The following is a 23,432-nucleotide window of genomic DNA, read 5'->3' on the forward strand; positions in this document are numbered from 1 at the left end:
GGCCTGGGGTTTGCTGCTTGTTTTAGGAAGGGGAGAGGGGGGCAGAGCTGCATCCAGATAGAGACAAGGGCCCTCTTGATGGATAAACCGATAAAATGGTCCCGTTCTTTCTTTCTTGCTCATTTTCCCCAGTGTATATATATTTTATGGCAAAAACATGTCAGTGATCCCACAAGAGCGGCCTGCTCTGCCCCTCAAAGCAGCAAGCCTGCGTGAATCATAAATGTCGTTACTGAGCGTTTTTAGCGAATTTTAGCTAAATGTTTCCCCTCCCGCTGAGACCCGGCGCTCCTGGGCCCGGGCCGCAGAGCGGCCGCGCTGCGGGCCCGTCCGCCACGGTAGGAAACGGAGCGGCACAAGGAGGTGCAGAGCTGCGCCCCGGGTCCCGGCAGAAGGCTGGGGGGGAAATAGCAGAACAAAACCTCCCCGTTTCCTGCGGGGTTACGCGGTGGCGCAGGGGAATCTCCTGCTGGTTTTCCTTTCTGTTCCGGCCAGGCATGCCCGCCCACGCGCAGGGTGCGCTGCGGTGCAGGGGCGCCGGGCGTTGGGGCAGCAGCGAGCGATGCCATGCACCTCCCTCCCAACCCCCCATTAGGCTACAACTGTTTTTGCATCCAGAAAAAAAAAGGGAAGTTGATTCTTGTCTTGGCTTGTCCGCACTCCCTTTTCTTCTCGCTTATGCGGATAAGGTGTGATTTATTTATTTTTTTCCCCTACTCCTCCCGAATCAACATCTCTCCTCTTGGGAGGGGAATAATGCCTCCATTTACTTGGTTCACGTCGGCTTCATTTGAAACCTTGCGAAAATGTCATTCTCTTTCCCTGCCACCTTCAGCAAAGCCGCCCGGGCCGCTCCTGCGCGCGCGCCCCGCTGCCCTCGGCTGGGGCGAGGAGGTCGCAGCCTGGTGGACACAGAGACCGGGGAAGCCTCAGGGGTAGAAGTTGAGAGCTGACAGCGACGGCAGCACGATGGCATCGTGATTCAGGGCTGCAGTGGAAGCCCCAGTCGGTGAACTAGAGCAGGGCTGGGTTTTCTTCCCACTTCCCTTCTGTGTGGGGGAGATCTTTTAGGTTTAATTCTTGCTCTGAGCTCTCTTTATTTGCATCTTACTCATCGTCATGCTATTCACCAGAGAGGAGGCAAGCCGTGGAGCGGGCTGTTCACCTGGTGCTACATGTCTCTCCAGTACGGGCTGTGGAAAGGCGCTTCCCGCTGCGGATCTCCCGCTCCCGAGCGGGAGAGGAGCGGTGCTAAACGTGGTGCTTCGGAGCTGCCGTTTTGAGCCGGTGCTTTTGGCCTTGCCGGTGGTAATGCCAGCCCGGGTCTTCCTGTCGCACAAATCAGATTACTGAAATCCAGCGTGTGCTGCTCTGGGACATCCGATCAAGATGTACTCAAGGATCTAATCTTAACTCCGAGTTTAGTTTAAAATGATATTATTGTTCCTTTCCCCTTAAATGCCTCGTTCTCATTGTCCTCTTAGATTAATAGTCAAGCTAAACAGATTCTTATCTAGGTAACTCTGGCAAAAGCAGTATCATGAAAGTGGCTGAACTGTCCAGGTAATTAAATAATTGGTTGCAAAGTCAACCAATTATTCTTATTTCTAAACTACCCTCTACCTCTTTTTGCAGATCTAACAGTACAATGTCAACTGGAAGGGTACGAACGAAAAAAAAAGCCTGTTCTTCAGACCAGTCTCCAGACAACCTACCTCTGAGGAGTTCAGGAAGACAGGTATTTACAATAAGTTAAAAATACTTGGCTTTGTACTCTTGTATTTTATTGTTGACATTTATTAGGAAAAAAAAAAAAGGAGCTTCAATGTGAAATCTTTGCATTGCAGAGTAGTTATGCAAAGAGAGAATTACTTATTCAAGTAATTAACTACCTTCCTTATAAACAGTATTTTGAAAAGGCAGCTCTTTAGTATAACCTGTTGGTACTGGATGTATTCCAGATATGATCACAGATCCCTGTAGAGCCAAAAAAGGCCATTTGCTCATCTGGACTGAGGCCTAAAACAATTCAATACAGAGCACCTTTGAGGCCCAGAAGAGTGTTTTGGTACATAACTTTGTATCTGGAGTCAATAAAAGCAAAGCAAAGAAACAATGGATATTTTATTTGAGCAGCAGATGGCAAACCTTGACCACAACCAATCAGTACCAATCAGGTTTTGGTTCTCCAAAGGAGAGAGAGCATGAATGCATGAGGCCTGAGTCATTCCCACGTGATGTAGTTTTAAAATATGATTTAAACTAGAAGCTTTTCTTACAAATTCTTTAGTAGCATCAGTTAGACTAAGGCAAGATGTTTTTATCTCTAAGTGGTATTTCTATCTTCTTCTTTTTTGTTTTTTTTTAAAAAACAAAAACCAGAAATGACCTACTTTGACAGTTGTTTCATGCTGCAGCTATTTCGCAATGGATTGAAAAGGTTTGATCTGTATCGTTTTAACTATTTGAAGCCGTGCCGCCAACTACAGAACAGTTTGAAGGCTGCAGTGTTGCAAATGCATCTGCAGCCAGATTTCATCTCTTCTTTATTAGGTAAAGAAGAAGGCAGCTGAAGCAGCAGATGATGATGACGAAGCATCGGAGAAGAAGTATAGGAAGTGTGAAAAAGCTGGATGCACTGCAGCATGTCCGGTTTGCTTTGCCAGTGCAGCGGAAAGGTTTGCTGCTTTTTATTTGCACACCTGTATTCTTCATTGACTTTCCTACACTTACATTTGAGGTTCAGAATTTTAAATACACTGTGGAAAAACTTTCACTTCTAAATGTGCAGGGAGATCTGAAAGATACTAAATGTCTCCTTGCAGGCTCAAGATGCCAGGAAAGTGTCACAAATTATTCCTTTTGCTGGTGATTTTTTTTCCTGTGAAAGTTGCTAATTCTGATACAGAATTTCTCTAGGATAAGCTTATTTAGATTATTAATGTTGCCTTTTGGCCCATGCCTTGCTGCTGTGAAACTAAGAGCACTTTTGTGAAATTGGAGGAAGCTAAACTTGCCATTAAGATGGAAAATGAAACCATGGTTTACTGCAGAAATTCCCTGTCACTCCCTTGTTGAAATGCTTTGCAATCTGAGGTGAGATTCTGAGCTTGCAACCTGAGGTCCTGGCCGCTTTGTCTCAAAGTCTTGCAACTTTATGCACTATATTCAAGCACTTTTTGCATTTTGAACCTGGAGGTGCTGAATCATAGAATGCTTAGGGTTGGAAGGGACCTCTAGAGATCATCTAGTCCAACCCCCAGAATACCTTACGATGGAGGGAAGATCTACCCTTAATAAAGAGCGTGTCTGACCTCATTATGCAGTAGGCAGAACATATGTTTGTGGCATTATTCCCTCCCTTGTTGCTGAAGACAAACTTTCCATTTTGTCTTATTTTGCAATAAGACAATGAAATGGAGCACTAGGTTATTTCATATATGAATCACTTCTTGGCATCAGGAGCTCTGCACACTAATGACATAGGAAAGGCAACTGTTACTGGCTCTTGATAAGAAACTTTTGGTAAATGAATACTTGATAAACTGGTATCAGTAACATTGCTTTTTCATTTAGGAGATGATGTACATAGCATATTAGTCTTATTACATACATTAATATTTTATATATCTTTATACTGTCATTTCTTTTAAACAAAATGCATGCATTATTTTAAAGTGCATTTTAATGCAAACATTATTTTAAAGTTCTTTTGTGACTAGCTTCAGTTAGTAGCTTAGGTCACTGCTTTTTACCACTTGTACTTTTAGCTCTAGGGAAACATTTCATGGAGTTACCTGAGAGTTTTCTCTAAATTAAGAGTGCTGGCCTGATTGCTTTGTCTGATGAATGTACTTATTGTTAATGTGTATTTCTTTCTGAGGTTAATAAATGTGAACCTATTTGCTCGAGATCTTGTCCTACTGGGTTAAAATTGCAGCCAACTCAGTTGCATGAAAAAATTGCCAACATCTGTTTTGTGTTCAGACTTGCATTTATAGCTTCACCTGTTGTCCTGGGGAGAATAGGTGCTGCAATAACATACGAATCAGTTGGGCAGGGACGGGAAAAAGACTCCTTTAAACGATCTCTCCCGCCCTGCACTAATACTGGGATGAAATGAAACAATTAAGGGAACTGCAGGCTCCTATAGAGAGAAGCTTTGTCCTCCTGTACGCTTCGTGTGCCGTGGGGTGCAAGGGCAGCTCGTGTGGCCCTGTCCTCCTGTACGCTTCGTGTGCCGTGGTGTGGGGTGCAAGGGCAGCTCGTGTGGCCCTGTCCTGTCCTTCGCGGGCTCCTTGCGCTAGGGGAGGCACTCTTGTCAATAGGGAGGTTTTGGAAATGTGTTGTAATGCTATTTCCATGTCTCTTGCGTTTCAGATGTGCTAAAAATGGGTATACGTCTAGATGGTATCATCTGTCCTGTGGGGAGCACTTCTGCAATGAATGTTTTGACCACTATTACCGAAGGTAGATTTGCTAATTAAGCTTGAAACTTATTAAAAATTTGGCAGACATTACAAGCATTGAGATGTCATCTGTATCCATATATATACGCATGCACACGCACACAAAGGATTGTCTTCTGGCTTGCCTTTTTTTTTTTTTTGAGGTGGGGCTCAGGTGCTGCTGGGAAAACTGCAAGTGTGGTATGGGCTAATAATCAACTTATATGTAGTAGCAGGAACAAAACCAGTTGCTTTTAAGCAGGCTGTTTTGTCTGCATGGTTATTCTGAAGCTTCGGGAGACATTGCATCTTTGTAAAGCGAAACCAGTGAGCACGTGATGAATGTGTGCTCACTGTTAAGAGCACATAGTGGCCAGGGTGCTCTTTATCACTACCATAAGATCCATGACCGTCTCCCTTTATTATTAGGAAAAAATATAGGACTATCTTCAGTTTCATTTCTCTGTCATTATATAAAATGTTTAATTTTAGAGTAACAGCTGTTGCTTAAAATAAATTAGATCATTCGGTTTTCTAACTGCTTGCTGTTCTCCTTTCTCTGTCTTCTTAGCCATAAGGATGGTTATGAGAAATATACTGCCTGGAAAAGGATTTGGACGAGTAATGGTAAAAGTGAGCCCAGTCCAAAAGCCTTCATGGCTGATCAACAGCTTCCTTACTGGGTAAGACAGAGTGAGTGATTTGTGGGCTCGGGTATATTGTAGTGTGATGGTAGTCTGAGACAGGATACACTTCTGTATTCAAACTACCTTTTCTGTTCCATCCTTTCTGCCTTTTCCTTAGTTCTTGCTCTGAAACGGTTTCTAATTCTGTAATGGGGTGGCAGGTCAGCTGAGGTTTCATAGGGGCTTTCTGGTGTTAGCGCACCGGGGAGATGCGCAAGATAATAATTCTGGTCAGCGTCTCCACAGCCTTCTCCTGTTTCCCAGTAAAGCAGCAAGACCAGATGTGCAAATAGAGTAAGACATGGTAGGGAAAACAGCATGCCTAGTGGAAGCAGGAGTGCATGAGATATAAAATCTATTTGTTTTTTTTTAAATTCCAGGTAGGAGAAAAAAAGGAGAGACTGGGATGGCAGGAAGTATTCTCTTAGTGGTGTGCAATCAGGTATAGAATTAATTTTGGAGTTAGGTTCTATGATGAAATTTGCTTATGGGAGATTGACACAAGATTTACAAATAGCAAATGTCTCACTTGTGATGTGCGGATTACACGAGAATCAATTTAAAAATTGTGTTTAGCCTGTGTTTAACTCTTCCCTCCCATTTACCTTCTTTCTTATTGGTTAGCAATCTTCATTAGCCTTATCTATGATCAGTAACAAGTAAAAACATGTTTGTTTTTTTTAACTCGTAGGTGCAGTGCACAAAGCCAGAATGTGGTAAATGGCGTCAGCTGACAAAGGAAATCCAGCTGACACCGCAAATAGCAAAAACATACAGATGTGGTATGAAACTGAACAATTCTACTAAGGTATGAGCCAGCAGGTCTGCCTTGTGGGAACTAGTTGCTGATTTTCTTGTTTGAAGACGTGGATTTCTTCTTGTTTTCCTTTTTAATATTTTTACTGTCAAAATAAGTTCTGAGAGAAGTTATTTCAGAAGCCACCTGGAGAATTGCATGGTTAGAGTCCTACAAGGTGTTTGGACTCTTTGTTTCAAAGTGAAAATGGCAAAAGAGAAATATACAGAATCTTCTTTGTCTGCATGGTCAGTTGTAAAATCTGTCGTCGCTGAAAGATATCAGTATGTACAGAATAAGCATACACTAAAATGTTCTGTTTTGCTTAGCATACTCCACTGTTGAGGAAAGAAATAGAAAAGTTCTAAGAGCTTTTATTAATTTTTAACAAGTTTGCTTTGGGGCTTAAAGTAAACATTTTTGGATTTAGCAGGAAGGTAATTCCTGAAATTTCAGAGGGTCTTTATGCTGTCATAGAATTTACATAGTAAGAAACAGGACGTGAAAATGCTGCCCGTATAAGAAGTGTAAGGGTAAACATTTCACCTTGAAATTCAGTGATAAAGATACTCTTAAAAAAAAAAATCTCCTATTTAGTCTAGATTGGAAGAATCCTGGAAAATGTGGAATCTTTACAGAATTTCTTTATAAAATTCCGCTCTCTTTTTTTCTTTTTTTTTTCTGGTGTTCTCCTTAGAACGGGATGTATATTTTAATGTCAGATGAGTGTATAGATCAGTATATTTTTTTTTCTTTGTTTGTATAACTTAAGACCAGTACTGATATAATTGACTTTTCTTTCAGACTGAGGGCTCTGACCAGTGTTCAATGCCTGAGGACTTGGTGAGTAGCAGTTGTTCCTCCTCATTTGTCCTAGAGTGTAAAAGCAATCTTAAAGCATGACATGTGCTTTCCTTTTCTTAGTCCTTTGGCTAGTCATGACAGAGTTTATGCATTTTGTCCAGGAAACTGCCAATCACTATTTGCAACAGAGCCTACAGCAGCCTACTGCTTTCTCTTCTTTTTCTTCACTTCCTATAAAAATAGTTTTCAGGAGGTTCTTGGTGTCCTTCTGTGATTCAAGGCTTAGTCCTAAATCTGCATTTTGAGCATGCAAGGCAGCATTCAATTGCCAACTTTCAAATAAAAATCCATTCCCCAAATTTCCAGGTCTTTCAGGTGGTTTCTTTCCTGGTTAAAGCTAGTCATCTCTTTTTGAAACTGCACAAGAACATCAAAACATGTTTTCTATCTCTCCCCCCTCGTAACACAAAACTATACTTGGTGTTCTTTGCTGTTGCAATGTTTTTATAATAATGTAACACTGCATTTCAGATTTTCTCATCAATTAACCAGTGTTGGCAAGTGTACCTGAGGTACCTCTATTCCAGGAAATATGTTCAAGTGAATTACTGTTGACTCTTGTGGAAGCTCTGTGTTTTAGTTCCCTTAATGCATTTTTGATCTCTAAGTCCAGGCTGAATCATTAGTGTTTGCTAAGGATATAGGAGGTCTTTGATGGGGATAGTAGAGTCGAAGTAAAACCGATCAGTTAGTTCGGACGTTTCTCAGTTCAGATTTCTGGCTGCATAAACAACTGTAAACATTTTATCACGGGCCTCACAAGGCACAGATTTCTTGTTATGGCATGTCTTGTCTGTTTGCTTTCCACAAGGGTGTGGAGTCTGTGGTGTTTCAGCTCCATTTCTGAGGAGCAGGTTAATGCTACAGCTTTCTGTGTCAGGCTGAGGAAGGGGAAAGAGGGAGAGAAAATGTCTTTATGACTTGCAATTCTGAGACTGGTGCTTCTCGTGCTTTTTGGTCTGAGTTTTGGAGGGAGGGGGGAATTGGTTCATTTTTTTCCAACGTTTTCCAAGTACTGACGTGTTCTCTTCTCCCCTCTTTCCTTCACTTCTCCGCTTGGCCAGAGAGTGGCTGAAGTTTCAGACCATTGGTGGTACTCCATGCTCATACTCCCTCCTTTGCTGAAAGACAGTGTGGCAGCTCCCTTTCTAGCTGCATATTATCCAGACTGCGTGGGCATGAGTCCATCCTGTACCAGCACTAATCGGTTACCTGGTGAATCCAACATTGTGAAGTTAGAGCACTTAAAGAGCGTGCCTAATTTGACTGGTAAGGGCCGTCTGCAGGGCTCTGTGGCTAAAGTAGGTGTGGTACATCTTGTTTCGGAGCTGAGTTGCTAAAGCACCTGCAGCTCCCGGCTCAGAAACGCTGGCTCTTGTCTCAGCACTAACACACGCGCTCTGGGTGACCGCCTCTCTGCCTCCTATGTTACCTGCCTGTAAGCCGAAGGTAACGCGTTTCTCCTCCTGGCGTTTCTTTTAGGTGTGAGCACAGGCTGCACAGGCTTGCTGATTGCCACCTGGCATTTGCTGATCGAAATGGGAAATTAACTTATGGGTGCTTAAATGGTGTTTGCATTCTTAAGGAAATGAGGATTTATTTAAAAAAAATAGAGAACAAAATATAATTTTGCTCGTTTTGATATTGTGCATCTCTGGGGCTCTGGAGAAGGGACAGGACTCCTGCAGGCATTCAGATTCTTTTTATCTTAACTCTTTGTTAACGACAGCTTTGAGATTGAGAGCCTGGGAGTGCAAATCTTCTACTGATCTGCAAAACAGGTCAGGTAGAAAAATGGTAATTCAGGATTTCCGTGTTCGTGCTTATTGATAAAGCTCAGTTCTAGCTCAGAGAGAGTGCTTTGAGCAAAGTGCAGTTTCCACATCCTAGCTTTGTTCTCCTTAGGTGCTGCAAATAAATCAGCTTATCTATTCGACAGATACCTGTCTACTTAACAAACAGGGAGAAAACTGGCTGCATTACCCAGAGCTACCAGTGCTGCCTATGCAGGGTGATTACTTGTAGTTTCTACCCACTGCAGGCAGTTTGGGGGGTCAAAGATGACAGGGGTTCAGAGGACTGCAGGAGCCTGCACTGTCTGCACCAGCAGTGGTTGTCCTCGTAGTCCTCAGATTTGAGTTTAGATCTTGTCCTTTGCTAGCCTCCTCATGGTACCTGGGGCACATACTGCTTTTCTTACAAAAGGTAAGCTCTGACAGGGCCAGGTAGAAGGGTACTGCGCAGCCCAAGGGTAGAAGAGGGATACATGATTATATAAATGAAATGAAACCATTTGGAAGGTGGCTAGAGAGTTAAATACTTCAGTACTTGTTTATCTACTTGAGGGCCATCTTAGAGGGACAGCAAGGAAACAGCAGAATGTGACTAATTGTCTGTGTGTCTTTTTTTTTTCAGTTGCAGGAATGAACAAATATTTCCAGCCCTTTTACCAGCCCAATGAATGTGGCAAAGCACTTTGTGTGAGACCAGATGTCATGGAACTGGATGAGCTCTATGAGTTCCCAGAATATTCACGAGACCCTACCATGTACTTGGCCTTAAGAAACCTGATTTTGGCTCTGTGGTACACCAACTGCAAGGTGGGAGATGGTGACTGGGCTGTTGGCAAATAATAGGTGCTTCTGGGGATGGGGAGCCCTTCTGGGAAAGGGAAAAGGGAATTGCCTCAGGCATCTCCTTATACAGCACAAAAATTGCTCCCATTGTTTAGAAAATCAGTTCTGTGAATAGTAATAATAAAGTTGTAAATTTAATACAGTAAAATGCAAGGTTTTAAGCTATTAAGGCTTTGTATTATACACCCAGCTATTAAGTTTCAAAGTGCTGCTTCAACGTTTCTAAACGTTAGTGGGTGCTTTATCCTTTTATTTTCATGTGAATGTTGGATAGCAACTGACTGTCTTTTTGCTTCTGGCATCTCTCTGCCACTGCCTTCAATAGAATTGCTTCTATTTGTATGTAATATAAATGAAAGCTGGAGCCTACTGAAATTTTACGTGTGCAAACTTACAGATACAAATGTCAGTATTTATGTGTGGCAGTTTTGGATATTGATCTATTTTTATTTCATTTTTGCTGAAATGCCATCTGTGAGCATTGCTAGCAGGTAGATTCATATTTGCAATGAATTCATTCCCATTTGATGCATTTCTAAGGCACACCATGGAGTTCACAAGTGTATCTTACAGACTCATGTTTTCCTTTTCCATGATAATCTTGCTTTGTGTTTATAGGAAAGTTGGAAGAGGGAAACTGTTGGCACACTCTGTAAAGCTGGCTGACAAAACACTTCCAGAAAGCAAACTTCTATAATGTTCTCAGAAATCTGTATGGTTCCTGATTAAACCTTAACATCTGGCTTACAGTCTAAATGTGTTATACCCACATTAAATTATTAGACTACTGACACTTTCCTCTTTTGTTTCCCTTCTGCAGGAGGCTCTTACTCCTCAAAAATGTATTAATCATATCATTGTCCGGGGGCTCGTGCGTATTCGCTGTGTACAGGAAATGGAGAGGATACTGTATTTTATGACAAGGAAAGGGCTAGTTAATACAGGGATCCTATCAGTCAGTCCTGACCAGTATCTCCTTCCTAAAGAGTACCATAATGTAAGTTGCTGTAATAATCCCTGTTGTTAGTGCTATAAAACTAAATGGCACATATCATATTTTTTTGGGTTGTATATTTTTTACTTTTTTAAAATTTATTTTATTCTTACTATTTTCTGCTTGTAATCTGTCATTCAAACCATGTCAGAGTTGTGTGTTTTTCACACAGTTCTCACTTGCCTTTAATGGTTATTGAAACTTTAGACAACAGATTCTTGCTAGCAAGGCATTGGTTCTCATGAAAATCTGTGCTTTCACTGTGCTTTCTGTAAGTTCCCTCAGACAGAGGGAACAGAACTGTGTGAAAAACACCCAGTAGATGTAGGGTCTTCTCATAGCTTACATTGTAACACACCGAACTCACGTATTGAGCTTCCATAGGTGAGGAAACTCCTCTTCCATGCTAGCTGACAAGAACCATGATTAAAAAGTACATATTTATGGCTAGCAATTTGTATGACATCTCAGACAAACTTAGCAAATGCACATGTTCTGTAACAGAAAATCTAGAAATAGTAAGTTGACTTACACATGGAAAGCATAATTGTGTGTTTAACTTATAAACTGTTCTTTAATGGTCAGCTACGTTTGTGATTGAAATCATTGCAAGTGCTGTGCTCTAGATTGCATTAGGCATTTGGTAACTTCAACTGTTTTAGATGAAATGAGTAGAAATATCTGCCTTTTTTTTTAAAGTGCTCAATCTGTATCTGTTCTCAAAACTACAACTTGCCTTTTCTATATACTGAATGTACTATTGCTTCTAAAGGCTAAACCGATTACTTCAGAGAACAAGAGAGCATAAACTTTTGAAACCTGTAGATATTTTAACTTCAGGAATAAAAATGTATGAAATGTCCTCTCTTTTCTTTAAAAAAAAAACTCAAACTTTTTTATTTATTATTAGAAATCAGTCATCATTGTTGGGGCTGGGGCAGCAGGATTAGCAGCAGCTCGACAACTGCACAATTTTGGAATTAAGGTAAGAAACTTTAGAGTGCATAACTTAAAAAAAAAATCAAACTCCTCCTTTGAAAGTGTTCGTCAAAGTGAGGAAAATTACAATCCTGTTCCAAATGAATTAGGATGCTCTATACATAGACATTTGTAAATTCTGGAGATTTACTGAGTAAATCTACTGTTAAAACAAGTGTTATAGTGAAAGTTCAACTCAGCAAGCAATGAATATTTTATGTAGACTTGGGTTGAAGGTAGCAGAGATGTGGATATTCACATCCAAGTAATGGAACTTTAGATTATGATGACTATTTTAAATAAGATTTTTTTTTGCGGCTCTGTGCACTTTACTGTATTCTTGTTGCATGATGTGTTTATTAAAAACAGGTATATCTGAAACTGGATATGTTTCTTTTCTCCTTCCTATTTATCATTGCCAATTTTGTCCACAGTGGTTATGTGTTGACATAATTTTATACACTGGAGTATTATGAAAAATCTGTGTGACTCCTTACACATGTAAACATTTGTGAGGCTATTGATTAAGGAAATGTTTTTTGTGCATCATATCTTGTAGAAAGCTTTCCAGAAGTAAAATATATAAAGATCAACTGTCAGAATAGTTTTATATAAATGAAATATACTCTGATTATGACTGACTATAACCAGTAGTGGATGCTGAAGGAGGTATACAAGAATAGTGAAAACATGAGAAAGGGGTATTCTTGGAACATCCCAGGACTGAATTCCTCCAAAAGGTTTACAGACTTCCTCAGATGGATGTTGCATCTGGATCATTGTATTTAATAGCTGTAATATCTCAAAACTGAAGGTTAAGGCATCCCATAAATGATGTCTTTAGATTTTTTTTTAATTAACATTTTAAAATTTTTCTTTATGTCTGTATGTCTTTAAATTGTCTTTCAAAGACAATTTAAATGCATAAATGAAAGGAACTACATTCACAAACCAAGAATAAAATGTTCAGATTATTAGCTTTGATGCATACCTGATTACTTTTCCTTACCTTTTCAACTGCAAGGTGATGTTGAAAATAACCAGACTTCACAGTTTGCTAAGCTGTGTCTGTGTCCTAGGTCATTGTCCTGGAAGCTAAAGACAGGATCGGTGGCCGAGTGTGGGATGATAAGACGTTCAAAGGAGTCACTGTTGGAAGAGGTGCCCAAATAGTCAACGGATGTGTCAACAACCCGATGGCACTAATGTGTGAGCAAGTGGGTTCCTTGCAGTGGTCGTGACTTGTTATTAGCAGAAAAAGTGGTTGCTAGAAGCCAGCCTTGGGTGGGTGGATAAGGGTGGCAGTTGTTCTTCCTGACGCTGTTAAAGCCCAGCTGTAAGTGAACTTCTTGTTGTTATCATATCTTTGGTAGCAGCTGTGGGCAGAGAAGGGTGGTAGAGCCGTTTCAGGGGCATTTTGTAAGGCAGAACAATGTGACTCCAGCTTCAGAATCAGAAGCAATAATAGTTTTGCCCTTTTCTGGAGACAGTAATGTAGCAGGGCCCTGGCAAGCTGATGACTTTAACATAGGCAAATCCTTGGAGCTGGAAAGGGCTTTACGTGGGAGGCTATTGCTGTGCTGTCTTAATACATGGTTCTGTAGCAGACGTGTCTTTTTTGGCCTCTGTTTCTAGTTCAGCTTCACACAAGTTACAAAAAGCAAAATGCATTAGACTTTTGGGCAGGAAGCTGAATTTCTCCAAGTGAAACTTGAGTAAGAGGTTTATTCAGACAGACATGTAGTGTTAACTGTTTAGCACTCTATAGTGTCATGAAGAATAAAAATGTATTTTTTTCTTAAATCATGTTTTAGTTATGAGGTGAGGAGCAATGACTTCTGAATACACATTGGGAGCCCATCCCTATGTGGTCATTGATGCCAGCTTTCATTCAAAGTACAACTGTATCTTGAAGAGATCTGCAGTGGTGAGCAGCAGCCTAGAGATATGTGAGGATATGAGAAAAACTTTGGAGTGTGCTCTAGGTAACAAGGCTCTAGGAAGAAGTTAGTGCTGCATTTTTGCTATTTTCTCCGGACTGACTCTGTTAAACATTTTAAAAGTCTTTATTATAACCTAGGTGTCTTATGTGCATTTCATATGAGTTAAACAAGCAGAGCAAGATACTAGGTTCACTTTAAAATAATTTCTTTCTTTGCTTGTGTGCTTCAGGAAATAGGCAATAACTGGCAATTTCTGAATCACAGGGAATTATTTGGGCATCAGTCACCAGAAAGTTGTGCAAAATAACTGATACTAATGACAATTAGACAATAAGGGTGAGATTTAAATGAAGAACACATTGGTTCATCACATTTGATTCCTAGACCAAGTATCTACATATTAGCCCCTGGTTTGATAAGAAGGTTAGAGATGAGGTTTCAGGAAAACCCTGATATAACAAAGGATAGAGGAATGGAAAGAAGAAACAAAACAAACAATAATAATTAAAAAAAAAAAAAAACCTAGAATTTGTGGAGAACTGAGAAAAAGAAGGGAAGGGGAATTTGTTACTCCGGTTTTTAAGATAATGAAATTCTGAGATAATTTGACATTATTTCAAGACTTGGATATCTTTAAGTGGTGTTTTTTGAATCTAGGGGATTCATCTAACTTTAAATAACTTTGAAAAATTTACAGTTTTTCCATACTTAAAGTAATACAATCTCTTTCCCTTAAGCTTGGCATTAAAATGCACAAACTAGGAGAGAGATGTGACTTGATTCAAGAAGGCGGAAGGATAACAGATCCCACTATTGATAAACGCATGGATTTCCATTTCAATGCCATCCTGGACGTTGTCTCTGAGTGGAGAAAGGATAAAACGCAGCACCACGATGTCCCTCTCGGTGGTAAGCGAGATATGTTTTTAACTGTGAACATGTAGCTGTCTTCAGAATCATTAGAATTGGTGTTTGATAACAACTTGCCTTTGACTTCATGTGTAAGGTTTAGAGGTGTGTGGTTGTGTATGTGGCTTTAAATCCAGCAGTGAAATCCTCACTCTATTAATGACAGAGCTTGATCATCATATAGACCTGGGCCAAAATGTCACGTAGAATTTTTAAGGAAGCCTAATTTGAAGGCTTTTAAATAATATATTACTTTTGATGTAGTACCTTGTTTTCATGACTTAAGTTTTTTTTTTTTTTTTTTTTTTTTTTTCCCTACTGGTTATATTCCAGTGACAATAGCAGTTGAGCTAGCCCTAACTTGCCATTCTTTTTGCCTAATCTAAGAGCTTGATCAAAGTCTTCTGCTGGAAAAGGGGTCCCATCCATCACACTTATAGCATGCCAGTATGGTCCACAAGAAAATATAATTGTGCTAGAAATAAAGACCTCCCAAATCTTTTCAGCATAGGTGTAAGAAAACTTAGTCCTTACATTCTTCAGTGAACTGTGAATCTACTTGCTTAGCTCTTTCAGCTTTGTAAAAATCACAGGAGGATTTTTTTGCAAGGATTCTCTGTTATCTTGACATATCATCAACTGTATATTGATGGTGGGGGTGTAATGATTTTTATCTCCTGTCTCAGTTGGTTATACCAAGTATGCTGTTATGTGATGGGAGTTGTGATGTAGCTCACCACATCCTTATTTCAAATGTGTTCTTGTACAGAGAAAATACAAGAGATCTATAAAGCCTTTGTTCAGGAGTCTGGTATCCAGTTCAGTGAGCTGGAAGAAAAAGTATTGCAGTTCCATCTCAGTAACTTGGAGTATGCCTGTGGCACCACTCTCTCTCAGGTGAGTTTTGACAGCTGTGTTTTGAAATAGTGGAGCTTCCTAGAAAATAGGCTTGGAAGTGACCTTGAGAAGTCATACAATCCATCCCTTGGCCCCAAGGGAGAATCAGTGATCTCTAAACTGTTCCTGTATCCCTGACCTTTTCTTCAGAAACATCCAGTGACATGCATTCCAACACCTCCCAAAGTAACTTAGGAGGGTTTCTTGCTGTGTTTCCACTGAGAACCTCTCTTAGGCTGAAAGTTGAGCGTAGCTGGTGCAGTGGAAAAGGGTGTTCTGCAGAGATTTGGGGCAGTAGCATTCACAGAAGAATTGTTCTTCCTCAGATATTGTGTGTGACTTCTCTGCTTCTCAGTCCTGTGTTTAGAAACTGAGGTATTTCTCTACCTTGCTAGGTATCTTGAGAATAAATGCATTTAACTTCTGAAGTGTTGCAACAGCATGACAGTGGGCCCCAGTTCACTACTCCTAGGTATTCTGTTGACTATGTGATACTTGGCTTTCCTCCTGACTTCACTTTTGATTTCAATTCCAAGCAGCTTCAGGAAATATCCAAGTTTGATGTTGTTTGCTGTGTGTTACTTATTCAGTCCTGTTGCTGATGTTAGGGACCAGTGTTTTGCAGTAGTGGAATGACTGATATGTGCAGATGCACAATTATCATTTGAACTGAGAAGCACATGTAAGAACACAAACTGCAAGACAGTGCTGTGCCAGCTCAGTCAATGTGAAATATTTTGATCTCTCAAGCTTTCACACCTCACGAGTACCCAAGGGGTAATAAGAAAGATATTAAAATCTATCATACTTTACCTTCGATTTTAAAAAATAAAAATATGCGGCAATGATAGGAATTCACATTTGAATAGCAGTCTGAGATCTTTTTTGACTGTCAAGATGTGATTACTTAGTGCAAACATCACTACTGTATGAGCTATGGGTTTTTGGGGTGAGCTGAGAAGTGAAGGTCAATGAAATGAGTCTTGGAAGAGCCTACAAATTGTTGGTTATGATTTTTGTTTTGATTTTTGAGATCTCCTCCTTAATGTTGTGAAATAAAATATCTCATTTTTTATTTGATATCTAAATATTTTACTTGATAGCTTTTTTTTCCCCTCCCCCAAGCAGGTAGAGAATGGAAATAAATACACTGCAAAAACACCTGCTTTTTTTTTTTTTCCTCCCCCTCTTGCCTTTGTTTTCTATACCAAGCAGAAATATAAATTATCTGCTGGTGACCAGCCTCTATTATGACACTTAGTAATCCAGGAATTTATGTGGCATATAGAGCCCTAGGGACGTGAGTTGTGCATTTTTGTTGGAGTTGCCATTTCTTCTGGTGGTGTATTTTTTCCGCCTTTTGTGAGCGGTGGGGCTGCTGCGAAGTGCTTGTGTAGCCTCAGCAGCAGAGACAGCTCCGATGTTCTCTCAGGTATCTGCACGCTCGTGGGACCACAATGAATTTTTTGCTCAGTTTGCTGGAGATCACACGCTGCTAACTGTGGGATATTCTACTGTGATCGATACGTTGGCAGAAGGACTGGACATCCGGCTGAACTTTCCAGTAAGTCTGGGTGAGGCTAATGCAGTGCCTGGCTTGTTTTGTCCTGAACCATTAAATCATAGAATCCTTGAGGTTGGATGGGACCTCTAGAGATCATCTAGTCCAACCCCCCTGCACACGCAGGGTCACCTAGAGCACGTGGCACAAGGCTGCGTCCAAGCGGGTTTTGAAGATCTCCAGAGAAGGAGACTCCACAACCTCTCTGGGCAGCCTGTTCCAGTGCTCTGTCACCCTCACTGCTAATACATCTTTTATCATTATTAATTTCTTTTTTATAGATGGAAATTGGGTCCAACTTTAGAAAAAGAGAAGACAATTTAAGTATTCTTTATTTTTAGTTTCTGAGTGATCAGAAATTAAAGCATTGCCATTGTAATTACCATTGAGTCATACTATTTCTATTAAATCTGTACTCGAAACACAGCTGTACTTCTGCATCCTAGGGATACAGTCTAAATAATACTAAATACTTGGATTAGTATTTGTATTAGTATTTGTTCACAGAGATATACTAATAAAAAGCCTGTTTTTGTAATTAACTAAAATTTTAAAGAGTACCATTATTTTCCTTTTTTTATGTCAGCAGCTTATTATCTCTAGTAACGAATACTATCCTATTCCTGGAAATCCTGTTTGAGGACATTGATTACTTTAATTAGCTTCTATAGAGGCTCTTTTTCCTTTCCTCTTTCCTTTCTCTTAGTATTTCTCTGTAAATTTATATCCTTCAATATTTAGATTGCAGAGTGGTGCTAAATCAGCTCTTCTTGTCTGAATCTGTGTTTTACATACAGATCTTACTTTATAATCTTTGTGCATTTATTTCTCAATAGGTACACAGTATAGACTACACTGGCGAGGAAGTACAGGTCACTACTGCAGAAGGGACAGTGTGGACAGCCCAAAAGGTACCCACGATGCTTCAAGTGCATGGGGTTTTGTAGGGAAAGCGAGAACAATGTTGAGTGTAATGCAAGTTCCTCATTTTTCCTCTCTCAGAAGACTGTGCAGTCCAATTTCTTCCCCTACCCCCAAAGATGAAAATTCCTATGCTCTAGTGGCCCATATGCGGATGAGCTAGTGACTGTTTTTCACTGAACATGCTTGAATTTTGAGTACTTGTTCACTTAAAGAACTCAGTAACTTCTGCACGTATCCAAAAAGGGGAGCGGGAGGAAGCAGCAAGTACATTTTTATCTGGTCTCTGAAGTGAGTTACAGTTTATGTTCCCTATTCAACTTCACCTTGTATGACATGTGAATCTGTGCTGTTAAATTGTTCCTTTTGGGATGTTAGACTTGACACCTAGTGTTTCTCAGTCTTCCTTATTTCCTGATTTCCTTGCTGCTTAAGTTAGCTTTTAGTCTGTTTTTTTTTAAATGATATGTTAAACTCCATCGAGATTGCATGGACATCAGCAATGTTAGGGAACAGATTTTTTTGAGGGAGGAAGGTTGAAGAGGAAAAGAAAACAAAATAATGACCATCTCTCCCTTCAAAGATAGGTTTGTTAATTTGAGTGTCACTGAATATAAATTAATTAACAGCATGTTTAGCCACTCTGGAAGCAACTGAACAGACTACAGCATAGAAATCAGTGACGTGAGACTCTTGTTGTCACTTGAATGTAATGTATGTGCTTTCTATTAATGTGCAAAGCAAAATCAGACGCTAATCTTGAGTTGTCTGCTGAGTATGAGGCTGCATCCTACATGAAGAGTCCAATGTAGGAGGATGCTGTTAGGCATCTAATGTAGGAATCCAATGTAGGAATCCATTCAGAGGATGCTGTTAGGCTTAATCTTTGTGTTCAGCTTTTGCTACTCTTGTGACTGTAATTATTTTTCCTCAGGTACTAGTCACTGTACCACTGGCCCTTCTTCAGAAAAATGCTATTCAATTTAATCCTCCACTGTCAGAAAAAAAAATTAAAGCCATTAATAGTTTAGGAGCAGGAGTCATTGAGAAGGTATGTAATTTAGAAGCACTTTTAAGTTTCTGTGCAAAAAAACCCTGAAAGCTTGAAAGCTGTTTTAGCCCTCTTGCTTTTGATACGTATTTCTTGTGATTTATGTGTTTGTTTTCACTTGTATTCTGTGGCCAAAATCTTATGTGATGTGCCTGGTATGTGTGATTGTGGGGGGAGGTGGAGCACAGAGAAGAAAGGAGTAGGGGAGGAGACATCCTGCTCAGATGCTCCTTTACTCTCGTATTATTTAAAGGCCCATAAGAACAAAATGGTATCTGGAATAACATGTCTTTTGCTTAAATTTTCAACTTAAATGTCTCTTTTAAAGGAAATTGCTTGCAGGATATCACTTGAGGTTTTTTGTACCTGATTTTGAGAGTTTTGGAAAATCTATGTTAGAATTCATAAATTAGCTACTTCACAAGAACACTCAAAGTTGTGAATTTGGCCAAAGTCAAAAGTATTTTCCCAGGGCAAAAAGACTATGTTTCCCGAGAATATCCCTAGTGAGTTTTTTTTTTCTTTTTTTCTTTTTCCTTGCCCCACCTCCATGTGGGGAATTTCTGCATTTTGCCTTGTGTTTCTAAAAGTTTTCTGCTTAATTTCTCAAATGTTTTTCACAGCTAAGTCCTTTTGAGTTCAATTCTGTCTGCCCCTTTCCAATTTGTGAGATTTCAGCAGTTTCATTTCCCTCCCTGGCTCCTGGTGAACAGGCCCAAATCTCTGTAGAGACCCCGTGGTAGAACTAGCTGTCTGTAATTGAGGGGAAAAGAGAAAGACCTGGAAGAAGAACAGGTACCATATACAGCTGTGAGCTTTGAGGTAGGAAAATCGTTGATCCTCTCTCCCTCTCTCTTTCCAGATTGCCTTGCAATTTCCTTACAGATTTTGGGACAGCAAAATTCAAGGAGCTGACTTTTTTGGTCATGTGCCACCCAACTCTACTCAGCGTGGACTCTTTAGTGTTTTCTATGACATGGATCCAGAGGTATCACATCTGTGTGTTGTTTGTTGCCTTTTCAGAAATTCTGCTTGAATTCTAGGTGAAATAATTACTGAACAATGAAAGGTTTACTTCTTTCTGCTACTACTAAAAAGCAGTGGAAGCAGTATTGGTCATTAAGGAAAAAAAGCTGATTGATTTGTAGTTTGAGTATGAAAAATGTAGAATATGAACTTTCTCTTGTAAAGTGTCAGAACTAATTTCTTGTAGCGCACAGGTTAATTCCCAGTTGAAAAATCTTTTGGGCAAATGGTAATCAAAAGCAGCTTCTCAAGAAATTATTAAAAAACAAAAACCCTTTTTTATTAAGTGATCTAAGTGACCTGATACGCTCATGTCGTGTTTCTAGAGCAAACAAAGCATTTTAATGTCAGTGGTCACTGGGGATGCTGTGACAACCATTAAGAATTTGGATGATAAACAAGTCTTGCAGCAGTGCATGACTGTGCTTCGAGAGCTCTTTAAGGAGCAGGTAAGAGAAAACTATTTGCTCATGTTTTATTTTAAGCACTTTCAGAAAGCAATTAAATCGGAGTTTTTGGAAGGTAATACAAATATACTATTTGCTTGGCTATGATTTTTTTTTTCTTTTTTCCTTTTTATTTACCTCTGCTTCTAATCTATTATGAAGGTTTTAAGCTACATGAATTTTATTTTTATGACCAACGTAAAAAGTACCTAAAAATTCTGGTAAAAGAAAACTAAAACTCAGCCCTGTACCTCAAAGTAGAGCTGCTTGAGCTCCCTTGGGGCAGGGGCCCAACCACCTGTCCGTGGCCTTACCATCCTGGCCATAAGAGAACACTGGGGAAAAATCCCTTCACTTCTCTCCCAATTCTCTGTCCTCCCAGCTCACCATCAGGAGAACAATTAATATAAAAGCTAATTAAATCTGGGGCAAGCTGAAGACTATCATTTAGCAATGTCATTTGCACTCCACTTTATGGATTGAGCTTGAGTCTCTTGGGCTACCTGACCGCAAGTATCTGCCTATTTGTTGATAACAGATCTTGTATAAGAGACAGTCCCAAGCCCTTCAAGAGTAAAACAGAGCTGTAGTTGACGAAGCCTTCACATAGTTGTGATCCTGGCTCTTTCTCGTCAAATTGGGTGGGATTTTTATACTAAAACATGTCAGAGAATAAAAAATACTATTGTCATGGCTTAGAGCTATAGACACTGACTTTTTCTGTATCCTCCCCAGGACTAATTTTCAAACCATACTGAACTGCTCAGATTTTATTGTGTTTATGCAGGAAGTTCCTGATCCAGTGAAGTTCTTTGTTACTCGATGGAGCCAAGACCCCTGGCTCCAAATGGCATACAGTTTTGTCAAAACGGGAGGCAGCGGTGAGGCTTATGACATTATAGCTGAAGATATACAAGGCACAATTTTCTTTGCTGGTGAGGTAAGGTCCTTAGTTATTTTTCACTAAGGTTTTTTGGGAAGTTATATCTTAGGAAAAATGATTTTTGTAAACAGTACTAGCATACTAGGTAGCATGTAAATACTGTTATATAAATATGCTCATATTTTGTGATTTTTGAACAGGCAACCTCACACATATTAGTGCTGGGAATGGAAAGTCTACCAAATAGGTCCTGAGTGGCTTATATACTCATGTGGTAGAGAATATGACAAGACCACACAATCTGCTTATATTTTCAGTCAGATTAATTTCCTGCCTTTTCATTTGTGGATAACATAGCTATAGCAGATATATATTTTGCTGAGAGTACTTGTGTCTCCTACATTGAAACATACTACATGCCTCACTTAAGGTGCAGGTAGCAAAACAGTTGACTCTTTTTGCTACTTGACTTGCTTGCAAATTCTGAAGTTGCAAATTCAGAAGCTTTCCTCTTAAATTCCACAATATTTGCTTCAGTTTCTTTCTAGTAAGAACCTTCCATAGCTTTTAACAACATTTAGTCATGGATATATGCTTTAGGAAAATATAACTAAAAGAACATATGAACTAAAACTCTATCTGTTCTGTTTTAGATGCATTTAGATGCATTTCTTTTTTTTTTTTTTTTTTCTTTTTCTTTAATACAGGCCACAAATAGACACTTTCCTCAGACCGTTACGGGAGCTTACTTGAGTGGGGTTCGAGAAGCGAGCAAAATAGCAGCGTTCTAAGTATTGACATTTTGTGTTTATAGATATATTTTTGATTTCTGTGAGCAAAATTATCAAGTTTCCTATTTTCTACTTTTTCCTAAGTGGTACTTAAACAGTATATGGTACCTGAAGATAAAATCTTCCTCTTCCTTTTTGTTTTTGCTTTGTTGTTTTGTTTTTCCTTTTTAAGCCCTGATGATCAGTGTGGCTGTGTTTTTGTTTTGTTTTCTGTCCCTTCTCTTTGCCTTCCCACCCTCCCCCCATTTAAGGTATTACTCTTGCGTGCAACATTGGAGTCTCTGGCAAATTTACTGTATGCAGCTTTACTAATTGAACTTTTGTTGAGAGTCCTTTTCTGTATGGCTTAAGTCATACTATTATAGACCTTCATTTCAGAAGGTCGTATTAAAACAATTATTAATGTACAGCATTTTAAAAAATGCTGGCAGTTAGTAACAATGATGGGTCTTTTCCACTAACTGTGCTTCTCAGGTTGATTATGTTCATAGGAGTTCAAACTTGTTCCCAAAAGCCTGAACAACCTACCCAGCTTCAAGAATTACTGCAAGAAGGAACACAACTATCACTCTTTCAACTTGCAATCAGTAACCTCTTCTATAATATTTCCTATGCTTATTCTCCACAAGTGGGGCTTTGGAATATCAAGTTTGTTCCTTTAAGTGAGACTGCTAGAACAGTTTATGGTGCAATCATAGAAGGGTTACTGGAGTTAATAAAAATTTGAAAGGAAAACTTGAACTTTTATACTACCGAAAAAGCTTCACTGCAATACTCTCTGCTACTTATTCAGAGATTTCCTCGTTACAAATAATAGGGTAGTTTAAATTTGCCAAAGTGGTTACGAAAAACACAGAAAAAGCAGAGTTGCTGAATGCCTTCTTGGCTTCAGTGTTTACCAAGGGCAGCCCTTTAGAGCCCCAGGCCCTAGGGACAAGAGAAGAAGCCAGGGAAGAGGAAGACTTGCCCTGGGTAGAGGAAGATTGGGTCAGAGAGCACCTAAGGAAACTCGATACCCACAAATCCATGGGCCCTGATGGGATGCACCCCAGAGTGCTGCGGGAGCTGGCAGATGCCATAGCTAAGCCGCTCTCCATCATCTTTGAAAGATCCTGGAGAGCGGGGGAGGTGCCGGAAGACTGGAAGAAAGCCAATGTCACACCAGTCTTCAAAAAAGGCAAGAAGGAGGACCCAGGCAACTACAGGCCAGTGAGCCTCACCTCCGTCCCCGGAAAAGTGATGGAATGGCTCATACTGGCCGTTGTCTCCAGGCACATGGAGGACAAGAAGGTGCTCAAGAGTAGTCAGCATGGATTCACCAAGGGGAAACCATGCTTGACTAACCTGATAGCCTTCTATGATGGAATGACCAGCTGGATAGATGAGGGGAGAGCGGTGGATGTCGTCTATCTCGACTTCACCAAGGCTTTTGACACCGTCCCTCACAACATCCTCCTGGGCAAGCTCTGGAAGTGTGGGATAGATGAGTGGACAGTGAGGTGGATTAGGAATTGGCTGGATGGCAGAGCCCAGAGAGTGGTGATCAGTGGTGCCGAGTCTAGTTGGAGGCCTGTAGCTAGCAGGGTCCCCCAGGGGTCAGTC

At 40.1% G+C, this 23,432-nt stretch overlaps 1 protein-coding gene across 1 annotated transcript; it reads left to right on the forward strand.

Annotated features, from left to right (window-relative positions):
* The first annotated feature begins 1,632 nt into the window (after positions 1 to 1,632).
* Positions 1,633 to 22,440, forward strand: KDM1B (lysine demethylase 1B). The gene is made up of 20 exons (XM_010225332.2): positions 1,633 to 1,738; positions 2,554 to 2,678; positions 4,381 to 4,470; positions 5,020 to 5,131; positions 5,826 to 5,942; positions 6,735 to 6,773; positions 7,859 to 8,063; positions 9,210 to 9,394; positions 10,251 to 10,427; positions 11,335 to 11,409; positions 12,482 to 12,619; positions 14,083 to 14,254; positions 15,024 to 15,151; positions 16,584 to 16,715; positions 17,549 to 17,623; positions 18,568 to 18,684; positions 19,547 to 19,672; positions 20,037 to 20,159; positions 20,944 to 21,096; positions 21,747 to 22,440. The coding sequence occupies exons 1-20, from the start codon at positions 1,649 to 1,651 to the stop codon at positions 21,828 to 21,830; spliced, it is 2,463 nt and encodes an 820-aa protein (XP_010223634.2). The 5' UTR covers positions 1,633 to 1,648; the 3' UTR covers positions 21,831 to 22,440.
* The last annotated feature ends 992 nt before the right edge of the window (positions 22,441 to 23,432 follow it).

This window comes from Tinamus guttatus, unplaced genomic scaffold (assembly GCF_059628265.1).
Source record: "Tinamus guttatus ecotype Peru unplaced genomic scaffold, ASM5962826v1 Tinamus_guttatus_pri_ptg000497l, whole genome shotgun sequence".
Lineage (NCBI taxonomy): Eukaryota > Metazoa > Chordata > Aves > Tinamiformes > Tinamidae > Tinamus > Tinamus guttatus.